The sequence below is a fragment of the Castor canadensis genome, chromosome 15 (assembly GCF_047511655.1).
Source record: "Castor canadensis chromosome 15, mCasCan1.hap1v2, whole genome shotgun sequence".
Classification (NCBI taxonomy): domain Eukaryota; kingdom Metazoa; phylum Chordata; class Mammalia; order Rodentia; family Castoridae; genus Castor; species Castor canadensis.
Window position 1 is genome coordinate 27903582 of NC_133400.1, and position 20792 is coordinate 27924373.

General features: G+C 54.1%; 1 protein-coding gene across 8 annotated transcripts in view; it reads left to right on the top strand.

Annotated features, from left to right (window-relative positions):
• The window catches only part of Kifc3 (kinesin family member C3), a 78880-nt gene that overhangs the window by 43383 nt on the left and 14705 nt on the right, over nucleotides 1–20792 (top strand). For 2 of the 8 annotated variants that reach the window (XM_074055924.1, XM_074055923.1), the window contains 4 exons: nucleotides 4684–4894; nucleotides 7244–7386; nucleotides 11296–11434; nucleotides 14216–14418. In XM_074055924.1, the coding sequence (XP_073912025.1) occupies nucleotides 4684–4894; nucleotides 7244–7386; nucleotides 11296–11434; nucleotides 14216–14418 (696 nt within the window). Of the gene's footprint in view, nucleotides 1–764; nucleotides 916–4683; nucleotides 4895–5104; nucleotides 5246–7243; nucleotides 7387–11295; nucleotides 11435–14215; nucleotides 14419–20792 lie in introns of those variants that run through there. The other 6 variants (XM_074055925.1, XM_074055922.1, XM_074055921.1 and 3 more) reach the window with 6 other exon arrangements.

Consider the following 20792-nt stretch of genomic DNA (forward strand, 5'->3'; position numbering starts at 1 on the left):
GGGGGGATGGGGGGGAACACTGCGGCTGACTCTATGCCGAACTAAATGTCGCCTCTGTTCCGGAGACAAAGAACAGAGTGGCTCCCTCCGGGTCAGCTGTCTCTTTTGGCTGGCTGGGCCTGCTCTCCCCCATGCCTCTTCTGGGGCTCCCAGGCGCTGCGTGAGGAGGTTTTAAAAAGACGGGCTGGGAGCTGCTGCACTTCATTCCACTGGAGCTTAAAGGAATGCGTTACCTTAACAAACCCCAAGAAGCAGCTTCCCGGCTCTGGAAGACGTTCATTGGCTGGGGGGAGCGGGGTGAGAGCACGCATGTCCGCTGCGGAGCGGTGTGAGTGCGTGTGAACTAAAGCACGAGTGAGCACGCGGCCGTGTGCACACGTACGATCTCGTGTGCAAGAGCATGTATTGAGTGCTAGAATGGAAAGAAAATATGTACTCGAGTGTGTGTGAGCCTGTGTGCGAAGCAGAGGTGTGGATACTAGCTGGACTGCGTGAAAGTTTTGCTCGGGTTTGAGGCCGTGCGTACTGGCGCGTGTGTAAAATGTTTCCAAATGTGCCACCTGGAGTGGGGATGTGTGAGGATTGTGTTCACGTGCGCTGACAAGTGCGAGGCCACGTGTGCAGGCACGCGCTGCTTAGTGACGGGCGCGAGCAGGTGTGCCGGTGCGTGTGCGCCAGAGTGTGCGGGAGCTTGCGCCCCGGCCAGCGCGTGCGCGACAATGCGCGCGCCCCTTTTCCCGGTCGGTTGCTATGGAAACGCGCCGCTGCCGGAGTTAATCATTTCCTGTGGAAAGTGTGCGGGGGGTGGGGCGGGAGCGGGGCGGGCCGAGGAGGCGGCGGCGCGGAGCTGCCTCCCGCCAGCGGGCCGAGCCCCAGGCGCTGCGGCGACGCCGGGATCCTGCCTCCACCAGGCCGGTGAGTCGGGGCCCTGGGGCGGACAGGGGGCGGGCTGGGCAATGGGGCTCCGCCCGGCCTGCGGTTCCGGGCGCCGTGTTCTGGCCGGCCCTGCCCGCGGGACCCCTCCGTCCGGACCTGCTGGGAGCGCGGAGAGGGCCTGGGCCCCGAGACCCAGCCGTGCGCGGGTGTCCTCCCGGCGTCATCCAGCGCGAGACCAGAATCTTGCTGCGAGCTGGGCGTGGGGGCTGCTTGTCCCCTCGGGACTGGTTCCGATTTCCTCCTGCCTGGGAGAGTGTAGACCCTACCTTGGAGCTGCATGTCAGTCAGCGCCTGGCAGCTCGCCCCTCCCCCGCAGGGGTCTTCACCTGGAAGGCTGCGGTTTTGGTCTCACCCACAACGTCCCCCCGCAGTTGCTTTGCCCCTGCCAGGCCCAGAGTGGGGTGCACTAGCCCAAAGGTTAGGAGGAAGGGCCTGGGCCGGCGTCCTCCGGGACAGTGAGGCATGGACCACTGACAGCTGCTGCTGGGGAATCCCGGCAGGGAGGGTGAGCTGCTTAGCCCACCATTGCGAGTTAAAGCCAAACTCTGGTCGGCGCATGAAGGGCCTGGTCCTGGAAGATTTTAAAGAGGAAGCTGTATTTAAATTCTCAAGTATCCTATTTGCACCCCCTCCTCAATACTGGTCTCAAGCTTGGGGGTTGTAACCACCCCTGGCCTTTCACCTCCCTGGCTTGCCCTCTGCTCCAGGCCAGGTGAGGACCCTTCCTTTCCAGACAGACGCATTCCCCATGCCCTTGACAAAGTAGTCTCTCCTTGGCCCTGGAGAGTCATTTGCTAGGAATGCAGCCTCAGAGTGAGGCGGTGTATTTGCTACGACTGGACTTCAGGGGCATGGGGTAGTGAGTTCTGTCTGTATGGACACCAGAGAGCAGAGGGTTTAAAATCTGGCTGACCAAGAAAAGCCAGGACATGTGACTGTATGGCAGGGAAGTCCAAACCCCTGCCTAACCTCGCTGATTGCTCTCCCAGGGGTACCAAGTCCTCCCTAGCAGCAGTCTCTGGGTGACTGTCAAGTCTGTCCCCCAGTTTTTACAACATCCCTGGTCTAGGGCAGGGGGCAGGCTGCAGCTCCGCCATCGTTGCCTGAACTCTGAGGGGCACAGGCCTCTTCCCTGGCCAGCCCCTGTGTATTCACCCACCACTGGAATGAAGGCACGGAGAAATAAAATTCTGAGGTCTTTGTATATACCAGTATTGTTCTGAACGCTGTATGCACTGCCTAATCTTTATACCAGCCCTATCTGGTGGAGTTTTCCCATTTTACAGATGGAGATAATGAGACACAGAGTGGCAAAGTAATTTTCCCAAGGTCACACTTATGCTAAGTGGCAGAGCCAGGGTCTGAACCAGTCCTACCATCCTACCTCATGAATCCTAGGTTGGTAGAGGTCCCAGGACACCAGGTTGGGAATCAAATGAGGAGAGAGGGTGCTTCTTTCTTGACCTTGGACCCTGGACTTATTTGAGATTCCTTGATACTTTTGACCTTCATACTCTTCCAGCAGCTAAACTCAGCTGCTTTTTCCACTTGGGGATCTAGCACACACCCTTCCTCTTTCTTCCTGACATCTTCCTGGCTGCCTCTCCAGCTTCCCTTCCTGATAGCACAGAAATAACCTCTCCTCCTGCCCCTGCCTGCCCCGTGAACTGTGCTGATCTCCTTTGAACAGCTCAACCACGGAGTCAGCCTTCGGTGCTGTCACTGCAGGGAGCTGGGCACACAGGAGGACCTGCCTTTCTCCATCCTTGCCCATTGGTCTGTAAGGTTGGTTTTGTGCTCAGCTTTGTGCCTTGAGACAAGAGCGTGCCTCTGCTCCCCTTGGTTCTTCTGTTCTGCACTCTTCCATCTCTGGCATCGGTGGTGCTGGCCATATATTTGGATCAGCCTTTGTCCTCTGGCCCACATTCTGGTCCCCTTCCCAGTGAGACTGCACCAGGAGCCTCCTCCTCCAAGTTGTCTTGTCAGTCAAGGAAGGAAGAGACCAGGAACCTGTTCTCCCAGCCCTGCAAACACCAGATCCCACATCTTCAGGTCTCCTGCTCCTCACTGCTTCATTCATTCCTGCTCCCCTCCCCCCTTCCCACCCCCCTCCCATCTCCCCAACATGTCGCTTCTCCTGTATTCTAGTACCATATCCTCTCAGTTCATCCCTGCCTTCCCATCCTAGCTAAACTTCCTCAAAGAGAAGGAAGTGGCTGCTGGCTCTGGCCCTCACCTCACTTCTTAACCTTCCTTAGCCTGCCCTCTGTCTGCTCAGTTCACCTCTCTTAAAGGGCCTGGGGCTTTCTGCCTGTCTTGGCTTCCACTTTGACATGGCCATCTGACCATCCTCTCCTTCCCACTCACTTTGTGGTCATTGCTAAGATTTTTGTCCGTACACCTGCTACTTCTCTGACCTTCCTTCTTCTCCCTTTACCACCCAGGCAGAACCCTGTCCTCACCTAGTTCCTCTACTCTTGCTCAACCATAGTGATGTGATTGCGTTCTCACCTTTGGTAATGGTGGCCTTTAGCTCCTTGTCTCGGTGTCCAACCCTGTTGGAGCGTTTATGTGTGTTTGTTTCGGGATGTTCACCCAATAAGCCACCATGGAGCACTTGGTGTGGGTGTAGCTCCGGCTGCCAGCTATGGGGCTATAAAGATATGTGCCGGGAGCTCCGCCCTCAGGGAGCCAAAATGGGTCAGGGGAGGAGGGTCTTGTCCAGGTAGATGTTTTTGCTGGCTGGTAAGAAGTGGTCACTGCAGTAAAGGATTGGGAAACTCAACGCACGTAGTTCCATAGGAAGTCTCAGCACATAGCTGAGGCCGGCTGTTCAACTCACTATTGCCCAGGCTGGCTTTGAACCCACCATCCTCTGCCTCAGCTGCCTGAGTGCTGGGATTATAAGCATGCACCCTCATGCATGGCTGCAACTCATTCTCAAAGCCAAACTCCATGTTGCCTCTCCACACTGACTTCACTTCTGTTATTAGCACTGCTGTCTGTGTAGACTGGGACTACTCTCCTGACACCCGGGTACATGCCAGGCACATAGTAGGCACTCGTTATTAACTGAAGAATGAGTGAGTGAATCTTTGCATCTCAACAGCTGGCAGGGTGCCTGCCACACCCTGGGCACAGAGTGAAGGCTACTCCAATGCATGAATGAGCTGGCATTAAGAGAATTTGCTGTGTGTAAGCCCAGCTTGTACTGGCCACAGTCCAGGCCCTTCTGAGCCCCTCAGAGAAATGCCAGTTCTCACTGCTGTGCCACAGGCCTGGGACAGAGGAGCCAGCAGGCTAAGGGTTGAGCACGTGTCTGAGTGCAGTTAGAAAATGCACAAAAAAGAAAATGTGTAATAAATGAGCAATTAGAAAATGCCTTGGAGAGAAAGAATTAAGACTTACCACTGGGAGGCTCCTGGTGCTTCCTCCATGGGGGACTCTGACCCGGCAATTTGCTGCTAGGCTCCAGGAGGACTCAGAGGTGGGCTGTCCACCGCTCGCAGCAGTCGCACCTGACATGCTCCCTGCCCGCCTACTTCTGAGCCTCTGTATTCAGAAACAAGCACCCCCAAAATGGAGGCAGGGCCCATTTCATCCTGTGAACTGGGGAGCCCTTAGGGGACGCCACAGCTAGGGTTGCTGCCCTGGTTAACAGGTAACCCATTGTCCCCAGACCATCCCAGATGGCCTGGGGTGCCGGCCAGGCCTTTTCAAGTTCCTCTCTCCTTGTTCTCTCCATAGGCTTCCCGGACCCCAGAGGAGGCTACTGAGCCCCGGGCCATGGTCCCCTCTCGCAGGACGTGGAACCTGGGAGCCACGCCCTCACTGCGGGGCCTGTGGAGAGTGGGCCGGGCCCGGGAGCCCGAACTGGGGATGGCTCGCCCCGCCCCAGCCCCAGCCAGCCCGGCTGCCCGCCCTTTCCCACACACCGGCCCGGGGAGGTTGAGAACTGGTGAGTCCGCATTTTTAGAATGCCTCTTTATTTCCCTTCCTTCCTCCAGATCCCAGAGATGAGACTGAGGTTTCTTGGTTCTTAAACTCAGAGCTGTCAGGTAATTACAGGGTAGCCGGCAGCCCAGAGCCAGGCGGGTGTGGAGCAGAGCAGAGCAGAGCAGAGCGTCAATCTCGGCGGGATGTCTTCCCTGCGCCCTGCCTGGAAGGAGGACAAGCCCTGGGAGCAGGTTAAACTTTAACAGTCTGTAATGCAGGGAAGCAGCCAAGCTTTCCCTGGCCAAGCCAGGTCGGGGGTTCTGCAGTCTCACTGAGGGCTCGGTCAGGTCTCTGCCAGAGGCTGGTAAACAAGGTAGGTGAAGTGACTGCCTTACCACGCCACTGACACCTGATCCCGCCCAGGCTCGCCCTGGACGGGAGTGAGATGTGGACCCAGGCTGCTTAGGGAGCTCGCCTGGCAGGGTGTGGGTGCCTTGTGCTCTGGTTAGGTGTCTCTACGAGACCCTAACTGCAGGTATACCATGAGGGGGTCCTGGAGTCTTAGCCCCTGATGTTCCCAGGGGAGCTGTCAGCACCATCTCGCCTTTCTGGGTCATGTCCCAGGTGCTGCTAGCGTGGACCAAGCAGCTCCCCTGATTCTGCGTGGGGGCTGGATTGGATTGCTGGGGCAGGAGGCTGCGGTGACCCTGTTCTACCGCCTCCAGGGCAGGTGGCCCTGGTCATGTAGGGGGACAGAGCTCTACATGTCAGCTGCTTTTGGGGTTTGTTGACTGTCACTCTTGACCTATAGGGAGAGGGGGTTCACATTAGCAGCCTGTCCCCGTGGGCCACAAAGTCCAAGCCCCTCAGTGTACAGAAGAGGAAACTGAGGCCTTGAGAGGACACACAGGAACTTCCTGTCTCTCCCTCTCCCACTATATTGGCTCTGTCAGTGGCAACCAGAGCCATGCCTTCCAAGGTCTCCAGCCTCTGACTGCCTGGAGCTGTGGCTGGCCCATGCTCTTATACCAGAGCCAGGCTGGGAATGACTCTGGGGCCTCCAGGTAAACTAGGGGCTTGTGGGCCAGGGAGACCTGGTGGTCTGAAAGAGGTAGAGGACAGTGTCTGCCCCAGGAGGTTATCATAAGGATTATACCTACAATATGAGTGAACATGACTTTTCTGGTTGAAAAGAAAGCAAGAGCATTGTCCTTTGGAAAGCTCTTTAAAAAAAAAAAAAAAGGGAAAAATTAACAAAGAGCTGGTGACCCTTCTGCATAGTTCCTTCCAGTCTTGTGCGTATGCGTGTGCACATAGGTCTTTGAAATGAGTGTAACGACCATGTAGATTTTGTGCACGTTAAAACCTTAAGACAAAGGTTCGATGAAGCACTGTGTAACAATGCAGGACCAGTGCTGGCCACTGGGGAGGGTCTCAGCCAACTCGGCTCCCCCTGGATCCCTCTTAGTGCCCCCACTCGCCCCTCATTGCTGTCCTGAGATGGGCAGGTGGCAAGGGCTGGTTGGCACGTGGGGTTTGAGTACTGGTTCTGTACGATGCTGGGCACACTGTTAGCCCTCTGACTCTTTGCCTGCCCGGGTGGTGGTGGTGGCAGTTGTGCTCACAGTCTGCGTTGTGGGCACTCTCTCTGTGGGTGGCACTGAGCAGGCACTTTATGTGTCTCATGCCATCCGATCCTCACCAGACGGCTGTATGGTGGGTTGGTTATCCCCATCTTATACAGACAAGCATACAAAGGACCCGGAAGGGCTGCAAGGCCTGGAAAGCATGGCTCAGTGGCTGGCTTCTGATGGCGCATCCTGGGGCAGCAGCCCCACAGTTTGCCCCGCTTTCTTGCACTGTCCAGCTGTGATGGTGGGGAGGCTGGGACAATAGTGTGTACATCCCAGTTAGGCGGCCTGAGGCCCAAAGGGGACATGAGTTATCTGGTCCATAGTGTGCTCCTGGAGACAGCAGGGACCAGGCCACACAGTGTGGGTTTGGTTTTAATGCAGGGCGGGGAGAAATTGCCACCTAGAGGCGGCCTGAATAATAAAGCCACGGCCAGTGGTGCACCTGGCAGGTGAGGTCAGCTCTTGTTGCTCTCTGCAGAGGGTGCTAATGAGCAAGTGTGGGCCCCAAGGCCACTGTGGGGAGAGGGCAGCCCCTACAGAAGAGAGTCCTGGTGCATTTGGCAAGGAAGGAGGGCAGGCCCGTGCCTCTGTATGGGACAGGCTTGTCAGGGTGTGGAAGCCCTGCTGGCCATGCCTGGACTGCACAGAGGTAGTGAAAACTGAGCTCAGCCTGGCCCTAGTCAGTGGGCTGTGGCCAACAGTCCAAGTGTCTCACCTGTCTCTCTGTCCTGGGACAGGGCGTGGTAAAGACACCCTGGTCAGCGGTGACGAGGACTCCAGTGCCCGAACTGCAGCTCGCCCGGCCCTTGCACAGTGCCGAGCCCTCAGCGTGGACTGGGCAGGCCCTGGGAGTCCCCACAGACTCTACCTGACTGTGCAGGTAAGCGCTGGGGCCTTCAGCAAGTGTGGGGTGAGCCGTGGCCTCTGGCAGAGTCCCTGACAGGCTTTCAGGGAAGAGCCAGGGATTTACCTCTTTGTCAGGTCCCCAGCAGCTGGTCCATCTGTCCACTGTGAGCTGTGGGGATGTGGCAGTTTTCTGTCTGAGTTATCTTAGGGAAGATCGCTTTGGAGATGACAGGAGCTTTTTATCTGTCCTGGCTGAGGTGCTGAAGTGACAAGTTTGGGGCCTCTGCTGAGATGGACAGGAGGTATTGGGAAATCAGCCCGGTTTGGGGTGGCTCTTTGTTTCTGCTCGGGTGTGTGAATCTGGAGTGGGAAAGGAGGCAATGCTTTGTATTCCTTGTTTGAAGTGACAATCTAAATCCAGATGGGCTTCACCAGAGTCTGGATTCTTTCTCCTTGCCTTCATCACTGATTGTTTTTGTGTGTGTGGGACTGGGATTTGAACTCAGGGCTTTGTGCTTGTAAAGCAGGTGCCCTAGTGCTTGAGCCACATCTATCATTGACTTTTAAAAGGTATTCTTTACGTATATATGTGTATTTGGTTGAAGAAGTAGTACATAAAGATAGGAGTAGTGATGGCTACTGTTTATTGAACACTGTTACTGAACACAGGCATTACATATCACATTGGTTTTCATAATCCTCATAATAGCCTCAAAACAAAGATACTACTTCACCAGTGTTTATAGGTGGAGGGCATAGAGGCTCAGAGAGGTTAAGTAACATGCCTCTGGCCACACAGCAAGCTGGGATCTGAACCACTAAACACAACTGGCTTTATAACCCATGCCACAAAGAACTCACATACAGATATACAATACCTAGAAACCGAATTCCTCTTGTGGTCCTCTGTCTTTGAGAAATCCACTATGAAAGCTTTGGTGTTTTTCCACTTACCTTTCCTGTATAACCACTTAATTATATTTTTATGACTTTTATTATTTATTTTTTACATGTTACCATGTGACTAGCTCTTTCCCTCAGTAGTCATCTCGGTAATCTCTTCATGCGTGTCAGCATGTAGAGAACCACCTCATTCTTTTGAATGCTGTATAATATTCCACTTGAGGACTTACCATAAATTATTATTGGGATGTGGTGGAGTACTTGCCTAGCATGCTGGAGGCCTGGAGTTCGATCCCCAGCACCACAAAAGAGAAGCAAATTATTCTCTTCTCCTCTGCATTGTTCCTGATTGCCACAAGCAGTTACAGCTCCAAGTATTCCCGGGCAGTTGTCATTCATGCATCCATTGAGCAGACACTTACAGAGCGCCTACTGTGTGCCAGTGTGTCCTGAGAACAGGTACAGGGACACTGGGAAGGAAAGAGAGAGGGATCGGACAGTCTAGCAGAAGTCACCAAGCGGTCACAGATGCATGGATACAAATCAGGCAAGGATGGCAAATGCAGTGGGTGATGCTCCAGGGTAACACGAGCTGTTGCCAAGGTGCCCTGAGAAAGGCGAGCCTGAGCCGCTCACAGTTCCTCAGGCTCTTCTGCCAGCCACTTGCCTCTGTGGAAGCCACCTGTGCAGAGCGCGGCCGTGCACTTGAGAGGGCAGGATGGGGTGGGAACATGTACCTTCGAGCACATTTTCCCTCAGGCAGACCCAGGTAGGGTTGACATTGCTTCAGGGGACAGTCTTGTGTTCTGTGGTTTCTTGATCCTTCTCATGTTCTTCTGAAAACTGAACCAAACAGTCCTCCTTTTATCTGAAGGGTCATGGAGGACAGCAGGACTGGAGAGAGAACAGTTAACGACACCAGAGAGCCGCTCTCTGCCCTGACTAGGTCACTAGCAGTTAAATTGGGAGGCTGCGGTCAGGAGGCTGCAGCCCCAAGCTGGGTGGTGGCCCTGAGCTTGAATTTTGATTATGGGGTGTTGGGCTGTGGCTGCGGCTGAGGCCTGGGGTCAGCAGATCTGCTGAGGTTCCATCCCAGAAGCCGCCGCCAGCCTCCACGTTCATGTCCTTTCAGGCCCCTACAAAACTCTGTTGTATTTATGGGTGCGGCAGTTTCATAGATACAGGACCAAAGTGGGTTCCAAGCATGGTGAGGTGACCCAGAGGTCGTAGGCTCAGTGACCCCAGCCTCCGTTCCAGCAGTTAAAACCTGAGATGCCCTCCTCCACCCAGAGGCACTGCAGAAATTCCCCGTCCCCCAGGCCCTCTGCCCTTCCTGTCCCTCGGTCAGCAGCCCAGAAATAGTGTAACCTTTGCTCCTGTCAGTCGGCAAATGGAAACTTCCAGCTGCTGCGACCGCATGCCTGCTCGTGATGGTGTGGCAGTTGGTCCAAGGGTGGGGACAAAAGAAGGGTTGGGAGCATTTTCTTAAATGCAAGAGGTAAGGGAGGGTGAGAGGGGAAGGCGATGAGCTAAGGAGCCCTGCCGAGGTTGCTCTTCTCTTCTTTGCAACTCTTTTGATTGGCTTTTTGCTCTGCAGAGTAAAAACAAGGCACAATTATAGAAATGCTGTAAGTTTCAGGACTTTATGTCTGCTCCTGCTGTGCAACAGACACTTCACAGCCTATGCCTGTCCCTGCAGTCACACTGCCCACTAGCGCCAGGAGGCAGCAATTTCCTTCCTTCCTTCCTTCCTTCCTTTGATGGCACTGGGGTTTGAACTCAGAGCCTCACACTTGCTAGGCAGGCATTCTTACCACTTGAGCCAGTCTGCCAGCCCTTTTTTGCAATGGTTTTTTTTTTTTTTTTGAGATAGAGCCTCACAAACTATTTGCCTGGGCTTGCTTTGAACCGTGATCTTCCTGATCTCTGCCTCCTGAGGAGCTAGGATATAGGCTAGTTATTATCCCTTCTAGACTAAGTAGGGAAGAACTTCAGGGATGGTAAGCCGCTTGCCCACAGCCACACAGCACATAGGTGGCAGGCTGCCCACTTGGGTCTCACCCACTCTAGTGTAAGTGTTCTTAAAAACGTAACACTTGTTTCTGTTTTGAATATAGAAGGCACAAAGACACAAAAGAAACCTGTCCCAGTCTCTCCTTCCAGTCACCTTAATGGGTGCTAAAAAAAAGTAAAACTGGAGGTTTTACAAGGAGAAAAACTGAGCTGTCACAATGACACGGATGGCCACCTCCTTTCTCTCCTTCCCTTCCTGTTGTGAAGTTTCATTTTATTCCCCTGAAGTTTAACTGGGGCTTGTTTCTACCCTTGGGCACTCTGCCATCTGTCCCATGCCTTTGTAGAACCGCTGGGTTGTTTTCTTGCCTGTTTCACGGCTGTGGCCCTCAGTTGACCTGCTCTTCCCATGCCTCTCTGCCACTCACCTGGGCATCCTTCTGGATAAGCTGCAGGTGATGTCTCTAGCTGAAGCGTCCCTCTCTGCCCAGCCTCCTTCACCTCAGTCCTTTGTTGACCTGGAGATGGGTCCCATGACCCCTGGACAGCCTGATGGGGCAGGGAGAGTGAAGGAGGAAAGGCGGGTGGACTTGTGTGTGGCCTCCCAGTTATGTGGGTGCCATCTGGAGGTGGGGAGAGTCACTTGCCAGGGGTGACATGGGGAGTTGCCCTGAGATTGATGTGTGTGTGGTGGGGCTGGAGAGGTCCTGTGAACAGTGTGGTTTATAGGCTTGAAGTGAGTAGGTTCTGTGCTGGTGCCTCCCACCCCATGGAGCCACAGGGATGGCTCAGGCTTCACCTGAGGACTTCAGGTGGTGCTGAGGGCCCCAAAATGTACACTGGCTTGTTTTGGGATCTCAACACGGTCTCCACCAGATGCCAGACCTCATCATCCCCACCTGCACAGTCAGGGCTTAGGCCTGCTGGGCCCTGGTCCATATTGACCCCAGGACTGCACCATCCCAGGCTCAGGATCCCTCCCCAGCGCTGTCCCCTTCATGTGAGGATTCTGGTTGTGTCTTGGCAGCAGGCCCTGCAGGACAAGGGGTGCGAGAGCAAGAGTCAGGGGACGAAAGAAGACAAACTCCTGAAGAGGCAGGCGCTGGCCCCCAGGCGGGACCGGGAGGCCCCAGAAGCTGGTGGCAGCATGAATGTAGAGAAAACAGGTAAAAGAGGTTGGCCCACTGACCTGGAACACTGGCCAGGCCAGCACAGGAGGAAGGCTCCTGCAGAGTCCCAGATGTCCCCACTCCCTGTCCTTCCCAGCTGGAGGTGGCCCAGCCAGACTCTGGTTACCCGTCACAAACTCAAGGCCCCGGCCTACCTCTCCCAGATCTAGAAACAGCATTGTGTCTGTCCCTCCCTTGTCCCCTCTGCCCCTCCCAGGACCACCAGGGCCCTACCCAGTGATAAGAGGCCTTGGGCAGCAGGGGCTGGGGTTGGATTTCTTGGTATTTTGTCTTTTCCCAGTGCCTGTCAAAAGCAGGGCATGGGTAGTAGCTCCCAGACACCACAGCCATCTGTAGAGAGGCCTGGCCTCCTCCCCATGTTCTGGTCTAGGGGTCTAGAGACCCCTCTCTCCCCAGTGCAGACAGGGCTTTGGTTCTGCTGCCTGGAGAACTGAGGAAAAGTTGCTGGTAGTTCTGTTCTTCTCTGACAAGGTCTGGTTCTAGAAAAGTCTGTGGACCCTTTTGTAGTTTTGGGGTCTGTGCAGGGGTTCCCAGCAGTAAAACTGAGCTCAGTGTCCCTAGGAAAGTGCATCCCAGGGAGCCACGGGAAGGCTGGGAGCATGTGGAGGAAAGTACTGGTCTTCCTGTTCTCCTCCTGTCATAGGGTTCATGTGTGTGTCTAAACTTGCTGGCTGCTGGTGGGAGCGACTCCCTCCTCTGAGGCTGTGCCAGAGCTATGTCCTCCTGTCTGGGCCCAGGCCCTCCTATGTTCAGGGAAGGTGTGAGGGTCTGGCTGAAGTGTGGGCAGCCAGGCTTTGGGAAGAGGGCATCATTGTTCAGCCAGTTCGGTGGGCTTCCTTGACCCAGCACCAGAGACACTAAAGAAGAAAGCAAGCTCCCCTCAGAGCGTGGACTGGCCCATGGCCCCTGAGCCCTGAGTCCCGTGACAGGCAGCACCTTTGAAAACCGACCTCCTAGGTGGTGTGCAGCCCCCTCAGCACGGTACCCTTTCTGCCCAAGTGCCTTAGATCGCCCCCGTCCTTCTTCTTCCCTTTCCTTGGCACTCCCTTAGCTTCTTCGAGGTCTTTCTCCCCTCCACGGCCCCCCAGCTCCCAGCACCTGCACAGGGCACTGTGCTGAGGTTCTGTGGGCTCCAGGGTGTGTCAGAGCCTCCTGGGACAGTCCCTGATGACAGGGCTCTCTGAGGCCTCTGACACACCTACCCCTGGGTGTCCCCCACAGGTTCCCAGCTCTGGGCTCTTTCCCGAGGCTGCTTTTGGGGCCAGGTGTGTTGTCCCCACTTCACATAGGAAGACCCTGCAGGGCCATGCCACGCGTCTCAAGAGGCAGAACCGTCTTTCAGGCTGAGTCCAGTGCATTCTCTACTATACCACAGCAGTCTGAGAGGGCCACGCGGTCACATGCCACCTGTGGCAGCCCCGTGTGCGGGCCTGGAAGCATCTGCCTGCCCTCACTTTCTCTAGAACAGATCATAGAAGCTCAGCCAGCTCTGTGTGACTTGCACGCTGAGTCAATGCAGGCCCCACAGCCAGGGTCACTGTCCAACCAGGGACTGCCTGGCCACAGCTCTCTGGAAGGGAGGAGACCAGCTTGTGAGTGCTCCTCCTGCCCATCTAGAAGGGAGCTGGACTTCACCCATCTGCCCCTGCCAGCCAGTGCTGGGGTTGTTCTGTTCTGCCAGCTGCAGCTGCTGGGCCACGGGCTCTTCAGAGCAGGGGACACATTTGCTACCTCTTAGGCTGCTGGTAGTGTAGTCAGGCACAGGTGGAGCCCTTGACCCCTGAGAAAACCCAAGCCAAGGCAGGGTGGGCGGGCTCGCTGACCATCAGGTGCACTCCAGGACACTTTTTGGGCCACTAGGAGGAGAAGGGAAATCTCTGCAGCTCTCCTGCTCCCCCTCTCCTATGAACTGCTGTCAGCTACCTACCTGAAGAGACTGGGCTCATTCTTGGCGCTCTGACCAAGCTATGACAAGTACCCCAGGCCCCACTAGCAGGTCTCAGGCCTTGAGTCCCTGTCTTTGTCCTTTGTCCATCTGTCTGTCTCTCTCTTACTCCTGGTGACAGGACAGTGAAAGGCGTGGGAGGAGGAGGACTCAGTCTGAGGCCCCACCTGGCTCGGTATTTACCTCTTCCTCCTGCCTGTGTGGTCCCCATGTGCAGGCGTCACCCTCGGGGCTGGCCTGGCTGCTCCTGCCCTCTGGGCTGGCCTGTTTGTGTCCTAGTCTGTTGTGCTTGCACATGCTCCTCTTGTCCCCTTTGCACGCACGGGTGAACACCGCCTGCAGGGGCAGCCGGAGAGCTCCTTCCTGTCCCCTGTACTTTTGAGAGGACTTGGGGTGTAAACCAGTCATTTCCCTAAGCACAGTTGTTTTCTGGGTGAAATGCCTTTTTCTTCCTCAGTGGCAATTGCCTATAGGCTGGCCACAGGGAGGGGCTGGCCTTTCTGACTTGGAACCCACACTTTGAGGGGAATCAGTAAAACTTGCTTTTCTAAGTCTTGGTTCAGGCGATTCCATTCTCTCTCTCCTCCCCCCCCCCGCCCCCCCCGCCCCCCCCCAGGCTGCCCGCTGAGTGACTTCCCCTGAGGCAGGCTGGAGGCCCCTGCTGACCCGTGTTGCTGCTGTCTCCAACCCCCATCCCCCTTGCTTGCACCCCTGTCCCATCCCCAGCCATCTCCCCTGACTTGCTGGGCTCCTGTCCTCAGCTGGGGCAGAACCGCCATTGCCCTGCTGACCCATCACTACTTTGCTTGTAGGTGGGCGGCTCTTTGGCAGCGGGAGGTGCTCAAGCCTGTCGGGGTCGCCAGGTGCAGCCCCCGTGGTGCATAGGATGGTGGAGGCCATGTCCCAGCTTCAGGACGAGAAAACCCAGCTTCAGGAGGAGCTGGAGGTCTTGCGGGAGAGGCTGGCTCTCCGCAACAGTGACCAGCAAGCCACATCCACCCAGCTGCAGCACCAGGTACCTGGGGAGGCAGGGATGAGCAGAGGCCACTACCCACTGTGGATCAGGTCAGAGGACATTGCTGGGGAACCTGACCCTGCCTGCCCACTGGCACACTAGGGTCTTCTCTCCTGGCTCGGGAAGATGCCGGAGGGTGATGTGGCAGGAATCAGAGGCCTGGGCTTCCCCCATCATCCTCCTGGCTTGAGGCCCATGCTCCAGCCACCCCATCTTCCATGCTGCCCTGTGCGGGACAGCTGAGTGGATAAAACTCACTGCAGTCCGTATCCCGTGGGTGCCCGGCAGGAAATGAGAGTTTGTCTTCCCATGAAAGGCAGAGGCTGGTGAGTGTGAGTGAGAGGAGGGATTGCCCCAACCTCTGGAGCATCGTCTCCTTTGTTAACTGACCAGGAGGATATTAGGGAACCCTGGGCTGGGAGTTGCATGCCCCAAGGGGTTGACCACTGGCCACATCATCCCCACATGAGCTCTGCCAGGCCACTGGACCCCTGACTCTGGGCCCAGGGCACTCTCTTGACAGCGCTCTGTACCGTGAGCCAGCAGCGGGGTCACCTAGATGTATGGACTGTGTGCTCCAAGGAACGTCACTGGTTCAGGGCAGCAGAATATTCACGAGCTCCTTCTGCATGTGGCATTTCTTGCTCTCCAGAGCTGCTTTCCTGCCACTCCCACCCCCTACCCCTTCTGCCCCTGGCTGCGTTGAATGGGCCTCCTCAGGCATCCCTAGTGCTGTCCTGCCTCTCTGCCCTGGCCGCATTGAGCAGGGTTCCTTGGGGTATTCTTTGGGCAGAGTGCCCTCTTACCCTGTTGCTTTGCTGTCTCTGGTCCTGTCTGCCCCACCGATTGAAATTTCCTGCAGGACAGCTTGGTTTTCTTCCTGTTGGCTGTGTGCCTGTCTCCCTTCCTCATCTTTGTGTGACTTTCTAGAACTGGACATGGAGCTGGCAGCAGGAATACCCAGGTGGACAGGCAGGTCCTGCCCCGTGGAAGCTGTAGGGGCTGGACATTTTTTGCAGCCATATAGAGGAGGAAGAGTGACAAGGGCTCTGCAGCACAGGTGCTCACACAAGGACTTCTCTGAGGACGGCTTCCCTGAGAAAGCAGTGCTGGAGCTGAGGTCAGGCACAGAGTAGAGGGAAGTGCGTTCTGAGCCAAGGGAACAGCCAGTGCAAAGGGGCAGTGGCAGCAGGAGTGAGGCTTGAGGTGCTGCCCTGGGGGCGGGGCTTGGTCCAGCACCTGCCCTGCAGGACACACATCCAGTGCAAGGCAAGAGCTTAGCAACAGCAGCTCTGCCTTTCCAGCGTACGTTGCCTAGGCACTGCTTTTCAAACTGGTGTGTTTTTGTTGTTTTGAGATAGTCTCACCATGAGCTTAGGCTGGCATTGAATTTGCAATCCTCTTGCTTCTGCCTCTTGAGTTCTGAGATTATAGGCATGCACTGCCACGTCTGTCTTGATGGGTTTTCCTTTTTTGACATTTCATATAAATGAAATCATAATATGTGGCATTTTTTTTTGTGGGGAGTACTAGAGTTTGATCTCCGGACTTACACCTTGAGCCACTCCACCATCCCTTTTTTGTGGTGGGTTTTTTCAAAATAGGGTCTCATGAACTATTTGACCGGGCTGGCTTTGAACCACAATCCTCCTGATCTCTGCTTCCTGAGTAACTAGGATTACAGGCATGAGCCACCGGCCTGGCCCTAAGCAAGTGTTTTAAAAACATTTTTTTTTCCTTTGACAAAATCCACTTAGAAGGGGAAGTTGAGGGTGTCCTGGAGCCCCAGCTCCTGCTCCACCTGTGAGGACCCCATCCCACCTCACTCCCCTGGGTGACTTGGGAATTCAGAATGGCCCCCGATCTTTGCGCAGGTTTTGTCCTGGAACTTTCTGACTACACTGCTCTTCTGGAGATTTCTTGAGGGGTCTCTGAGTGAGTCAGGGTCCGACCCCATGGAGATGTGGCCAGCCATATGGGCCTGGAACAGGAATCCAATCCTGACTTTGTTACTGTGCCTTAGCTATGTGACCTGGGGCTAGTTAACTATCCCTCTGTGCCTCTGTAAAATGGAGTAGTAGCACTCAGAAGGACGATCCCCAGTGAGTGACTGAGCCCGTCATCGCCAGGAAGAGTTTCAGGAAGAGTCCAGGGGCACAGTCTAGTTCTGGCGGTGCCGCTCACCACTGTGCAGCTGTAGGAAGCCACCTCCTCTCCGAGCCTTGTTTCCAAGCCTCTAAGCTGTGCTAATAGATGTGACTTGTGGTTATCCATTGGATCAGTTGTGAGAATGGACAGGGAAGTGGATGGCACACTGTCCACTGTGCCTTGTGGGGTGCCATGCTCTGTCTCCCACAGGCTTACGTGGTTTGACGCTGGCTGACTTCCCATGCATTCTGAGCATTGCTTCTCTTAGTCGGAAAAGCCCCTCCACACACGCACAGCTGGCATACCCCACCAGGTGTTCCCAGCGCTGCTCCCAAAAGGCCAAGCAACCTAGTGGTCAGGGTGAGGGCAGCCAGGCCTGAGTTCCACTTAGTGGTCAGGTGACCTCAGGGAAGTCACTTAGCCAAGGCTTACCCTCTTGGAACCTCAGCTCTTCTTCTTGCACAGTGGGGGTAATAACAGTACCTGCCTCATGGGATTAGGGGTTCCGGTTGTTGACCTCACAATCCCTCCCCCTGGCAGAGCTGGAGGTGTTTACATTTACTGGGAGCACTTGGGACAAGGGTCTGCAGGCCTCAGGCACCTGGCTGACCCAGTCCTCAGGGCTGCTGTGGGCCATGGTTGAGTGGTGGAGGCTGTGGCTGGACCTGGCGACCCTCCCCTACATTGGCAGCCCAGGTCACATCTGCGTGGCCGCCAGCTCCCCTGCCCTTTGTGGCTGTCCCTGGAGCCACAGCTCCAGGTTCCTAAGGTTCTTTCAGTGTACCCACTGCTGCTCAGCCACCCACCCCTTCCCGCCTCTGCACCTCATGGTAGAACCTTACGCATCGGCCTCAGTGGCCAGGCCAGAAAGCTAGCTCTTGCCCGCAACTGTATTTTGTTTGTTTGGCGCGCTTTCTTTTTTTTAAACCATTTTCACCTTTAAAAAATTTTTTTTCTCGATTTCGGGGTTGGAATTCAGGCTCTTGTGCTTCCTAGATAAGCGCTCAACATTTGAGCCATGCTCCCAGCTCCCATTTTAACCATTTTTTGAAATTGCAGTACAATAATATAACACAAAGTGTACCATTTCACCATTTGTAAGTGCAAAGTTCATATTGCCAAGTATGGTGGTACATGCCTTTAATTCCAGCACTTGGAAGGCAGAGGCAGGAGGGTTGCAAGTTCAAGGACAGCCTAGGTTACCTAGAGAGTTCCAGGCCAGCCTGGGTTATACAGCAAGACCCTGTGTCAGAAAACCCAAAAACTAAAAGCACATTCCTACTGTAGGAACCATCAGCACCTCCTACCAGTGTCTGTCCTTTTGTGACTGGCTTATTTCCCTTACTATAGTGTCCTCGAGGGTCATCGTGTCGTAGTCCACGTCAGGATTTTCTTCTTTGTTTTATTTTCTTTTCTAAGTGTTGGGGATCACAGCACACTACCATGAGCTACACCCCCAGCTGTTTATTTATATAGGGCTTTTTTTTTTTTTCGGTGGTACTGGGTTTAAAGTCAGGGCCTCACACTTGCTAGGCAGGCATTCTTACCACTTGAGCCAGTCTGCCAGCCCTTTTTTGTGTTGGTTTTTTCGAGATAGGGTCTTGCAAGCTCTTTGCCTGGGCTGACTTTGAACTGTGATCCTGATCTCTACCTCCTGAGTAGCCGGGATTACTGGTGACCACCAGCACCCGCTGTTGTTTACTGTTCTGACTCTGTGCTTATTCCTTCAACACTTTCACAATTTCCTGCTCCTCAGTAAGGAAAGCACCCTCCATTCTGCCACAGACACATGTAGCACACATAGGCACACCGTAGTTCCTGGTGACATGTTTTAGATGACCTTGAAAGGGCTTTAGGCCTTACAGCACAAACCCTTCAAAATGGGCCTCAGCACACAGCACATGCAGATTCTGGTGCTTTCCCGACCTTCTTGATATAAAGGTAAACAGTTCTGTTGCCCGGGGTTTGGGATAGGTAGGCAAGGTGTGTCAAACGCTGGACCATTCTGAATGTCTTGAAACATTGTCCCCAAAAGAAGAGAAAGAAAGCTTATTTTGTTTTTCGAGACAAGGTCTCTTGCTGTTCAGCTCAGGCTGTCCTCAAACTCATGATCTTCCTGCCTCCACCTCCTGAGTGCTGAGATTATAGACATACACCACCATACCTGGCCTCCTCTATTCTTTATTTTAGCGTTTGTGTTTTGTGGGTCATATCCAAAAAAAAAAAAAAAATCATTGCCAAAATCAAAGTCATGAAGCTTTTCCCGATACTTCCTTCTAAGAGTTTTAGAGTTTTTGTCTTTGATCCATGTTGAGTTAATTTTTGTCTTTGGATTAAGGTAAGGGTCCAGTTTCATTCTTTTGTATGTGGACATCCAGTTTCCTAACCCCATTTGCTGGGCGGTCTCAGTACCCTGGTCAGAAACCATTTGAGCATGTGAGCCTGTGCGTGAGGGTTTATTTCTGGGCTGTCTTGTCTGTTTTTCTGCCAGCACTTTGTGAGTTGTGAAGTCAGGAAATGTGATACTTCCCCTTTGTTGTTCTTTTTCAGATTTCATATGAATTTTAGGAAGGATTCTTTTTATTCCTTCAGAAAACGTTACAGGGATTTTAATTTTGAATTTGTAGATTACTTTGGATATTACTGAAATCTTAACAGTTATTATTTTTGGAGTGCTGAGGATTGAATCCAGGGCCTTGTGCACGCTTGACAGGCGCTCTGCCACTGAGCTCCACCCCCTGCCCTGAAATCAGAATATTATTTAGTGTTCCAGTCCCAAACAGATGTCTTTCTGCCTAGTGCTGTCTTTCTCCTCTTTTCAGCAAATTTTGTAGTTTTCAGTGTGTAAGTCTTCCACCTTCTTTCTTAGTTCATTCCTAAGTATTTTATTCTTCTTGGTGACATCGAAAGTGGAGCTAGTGTCTTTTTTTCATTATTCTAGAAATGCAGTGATTTTTGCATATTTTCTCTCCTGCAATTTAGCTGAATGTATTAGTTCTATTTGGCCTGATTTTAAAAATCAAATGAGTTACCAACGTTTAAATCTTTAGTTAAGCTTACATGAATCAGGACTTCCTTTTTGTTAGTTGGAAGATGTGACTCCTCTGGGGTGACATTCCCATGTGACAGCCACTGCCTGGGCTGCTCCGGCCTTTGGTGGAGTGAGCACACTCAGAGCACCCCCACCCACACCCCTCCTGCCTCATGCTGTGCCACCCTCCCCCCGAGACCTTGCTCTTCCCAGTGTTTTCTGGGCACCTACCATGTGCCAGGCACTGGGAGTCCAGCACTGAGGATCACAGACTAAAACCCCTGCTCCACAGACCTCTCACTCTAACGCAGGCTCAGCATCCCAGCGTGGAAGTCCCAAGTCCTTGGTACTCAGGGTACACCAAGTTTATCTGGTGCACGAAATCGTTAAGACAACATATAAAATTCCCTCAGGCTGTGTGTCTAAGCCATGTGTGAGGCACAAATGAATCTTGCGTTTAGACTTGGGTCCCATCTCCAAATATCTTGTTATGCACACATAAACATTCCAAATCGCAAAGATCTGAGCTATGTAAGACTTTCTGATGCCAAGCATCTTGGATAAGGAATTCCCAACCTACAGTAGAACACATTAAGTGCCCTTCACGTTATCTCATTGAGCCTTCAAGACAACCTCGATGAGGTGGCCTCACTAAACAGATGACAGCGAAAGGCACAGAGAGGTAGAGACTCGTCCAAGGTCACTGACGGGTAAACTGAGGTCTGCAGTAGACCTGGGCAGTCTGGCAGAGAATCCATGTTCTCAAATGCTACTCCAGGCCCTTGGTGGCAGCAGGACCTGGATATGACTATTTGGCAGGGGAGACAGCTCTGTGGACAGAGGCCAGACAGGCCAGGCCTATAGTCATATGGCCAGGATCTGGCCTCCTGGGAGGAGGGGTGTGCTGGGGTGGGCACCTGGAGGAGGGGTGCTTGCCTGGCCACCCCTAGGGCTTCTGAGTTGGGGCTCTGGGCTGTTTCCTGTGCTAGCTCAGCAAGGCTTGGCAGCACCTTTGGGAGAGGCCGCTGCTGACCATGCTGCCCCGGCGTGCTGGGAGGTAGGGGTAATCAGCAGGTTGCTTGGTAAGAGGCTGCCTTGGAGCAGACAGCAAAGGAAATGCAGAGCTGAGGGTGCGCCCCACCTCTGCTGAGCCTGCTCTGCTGCCGTGTGTAAATGCGGGTTTGTGTTGGGTCAG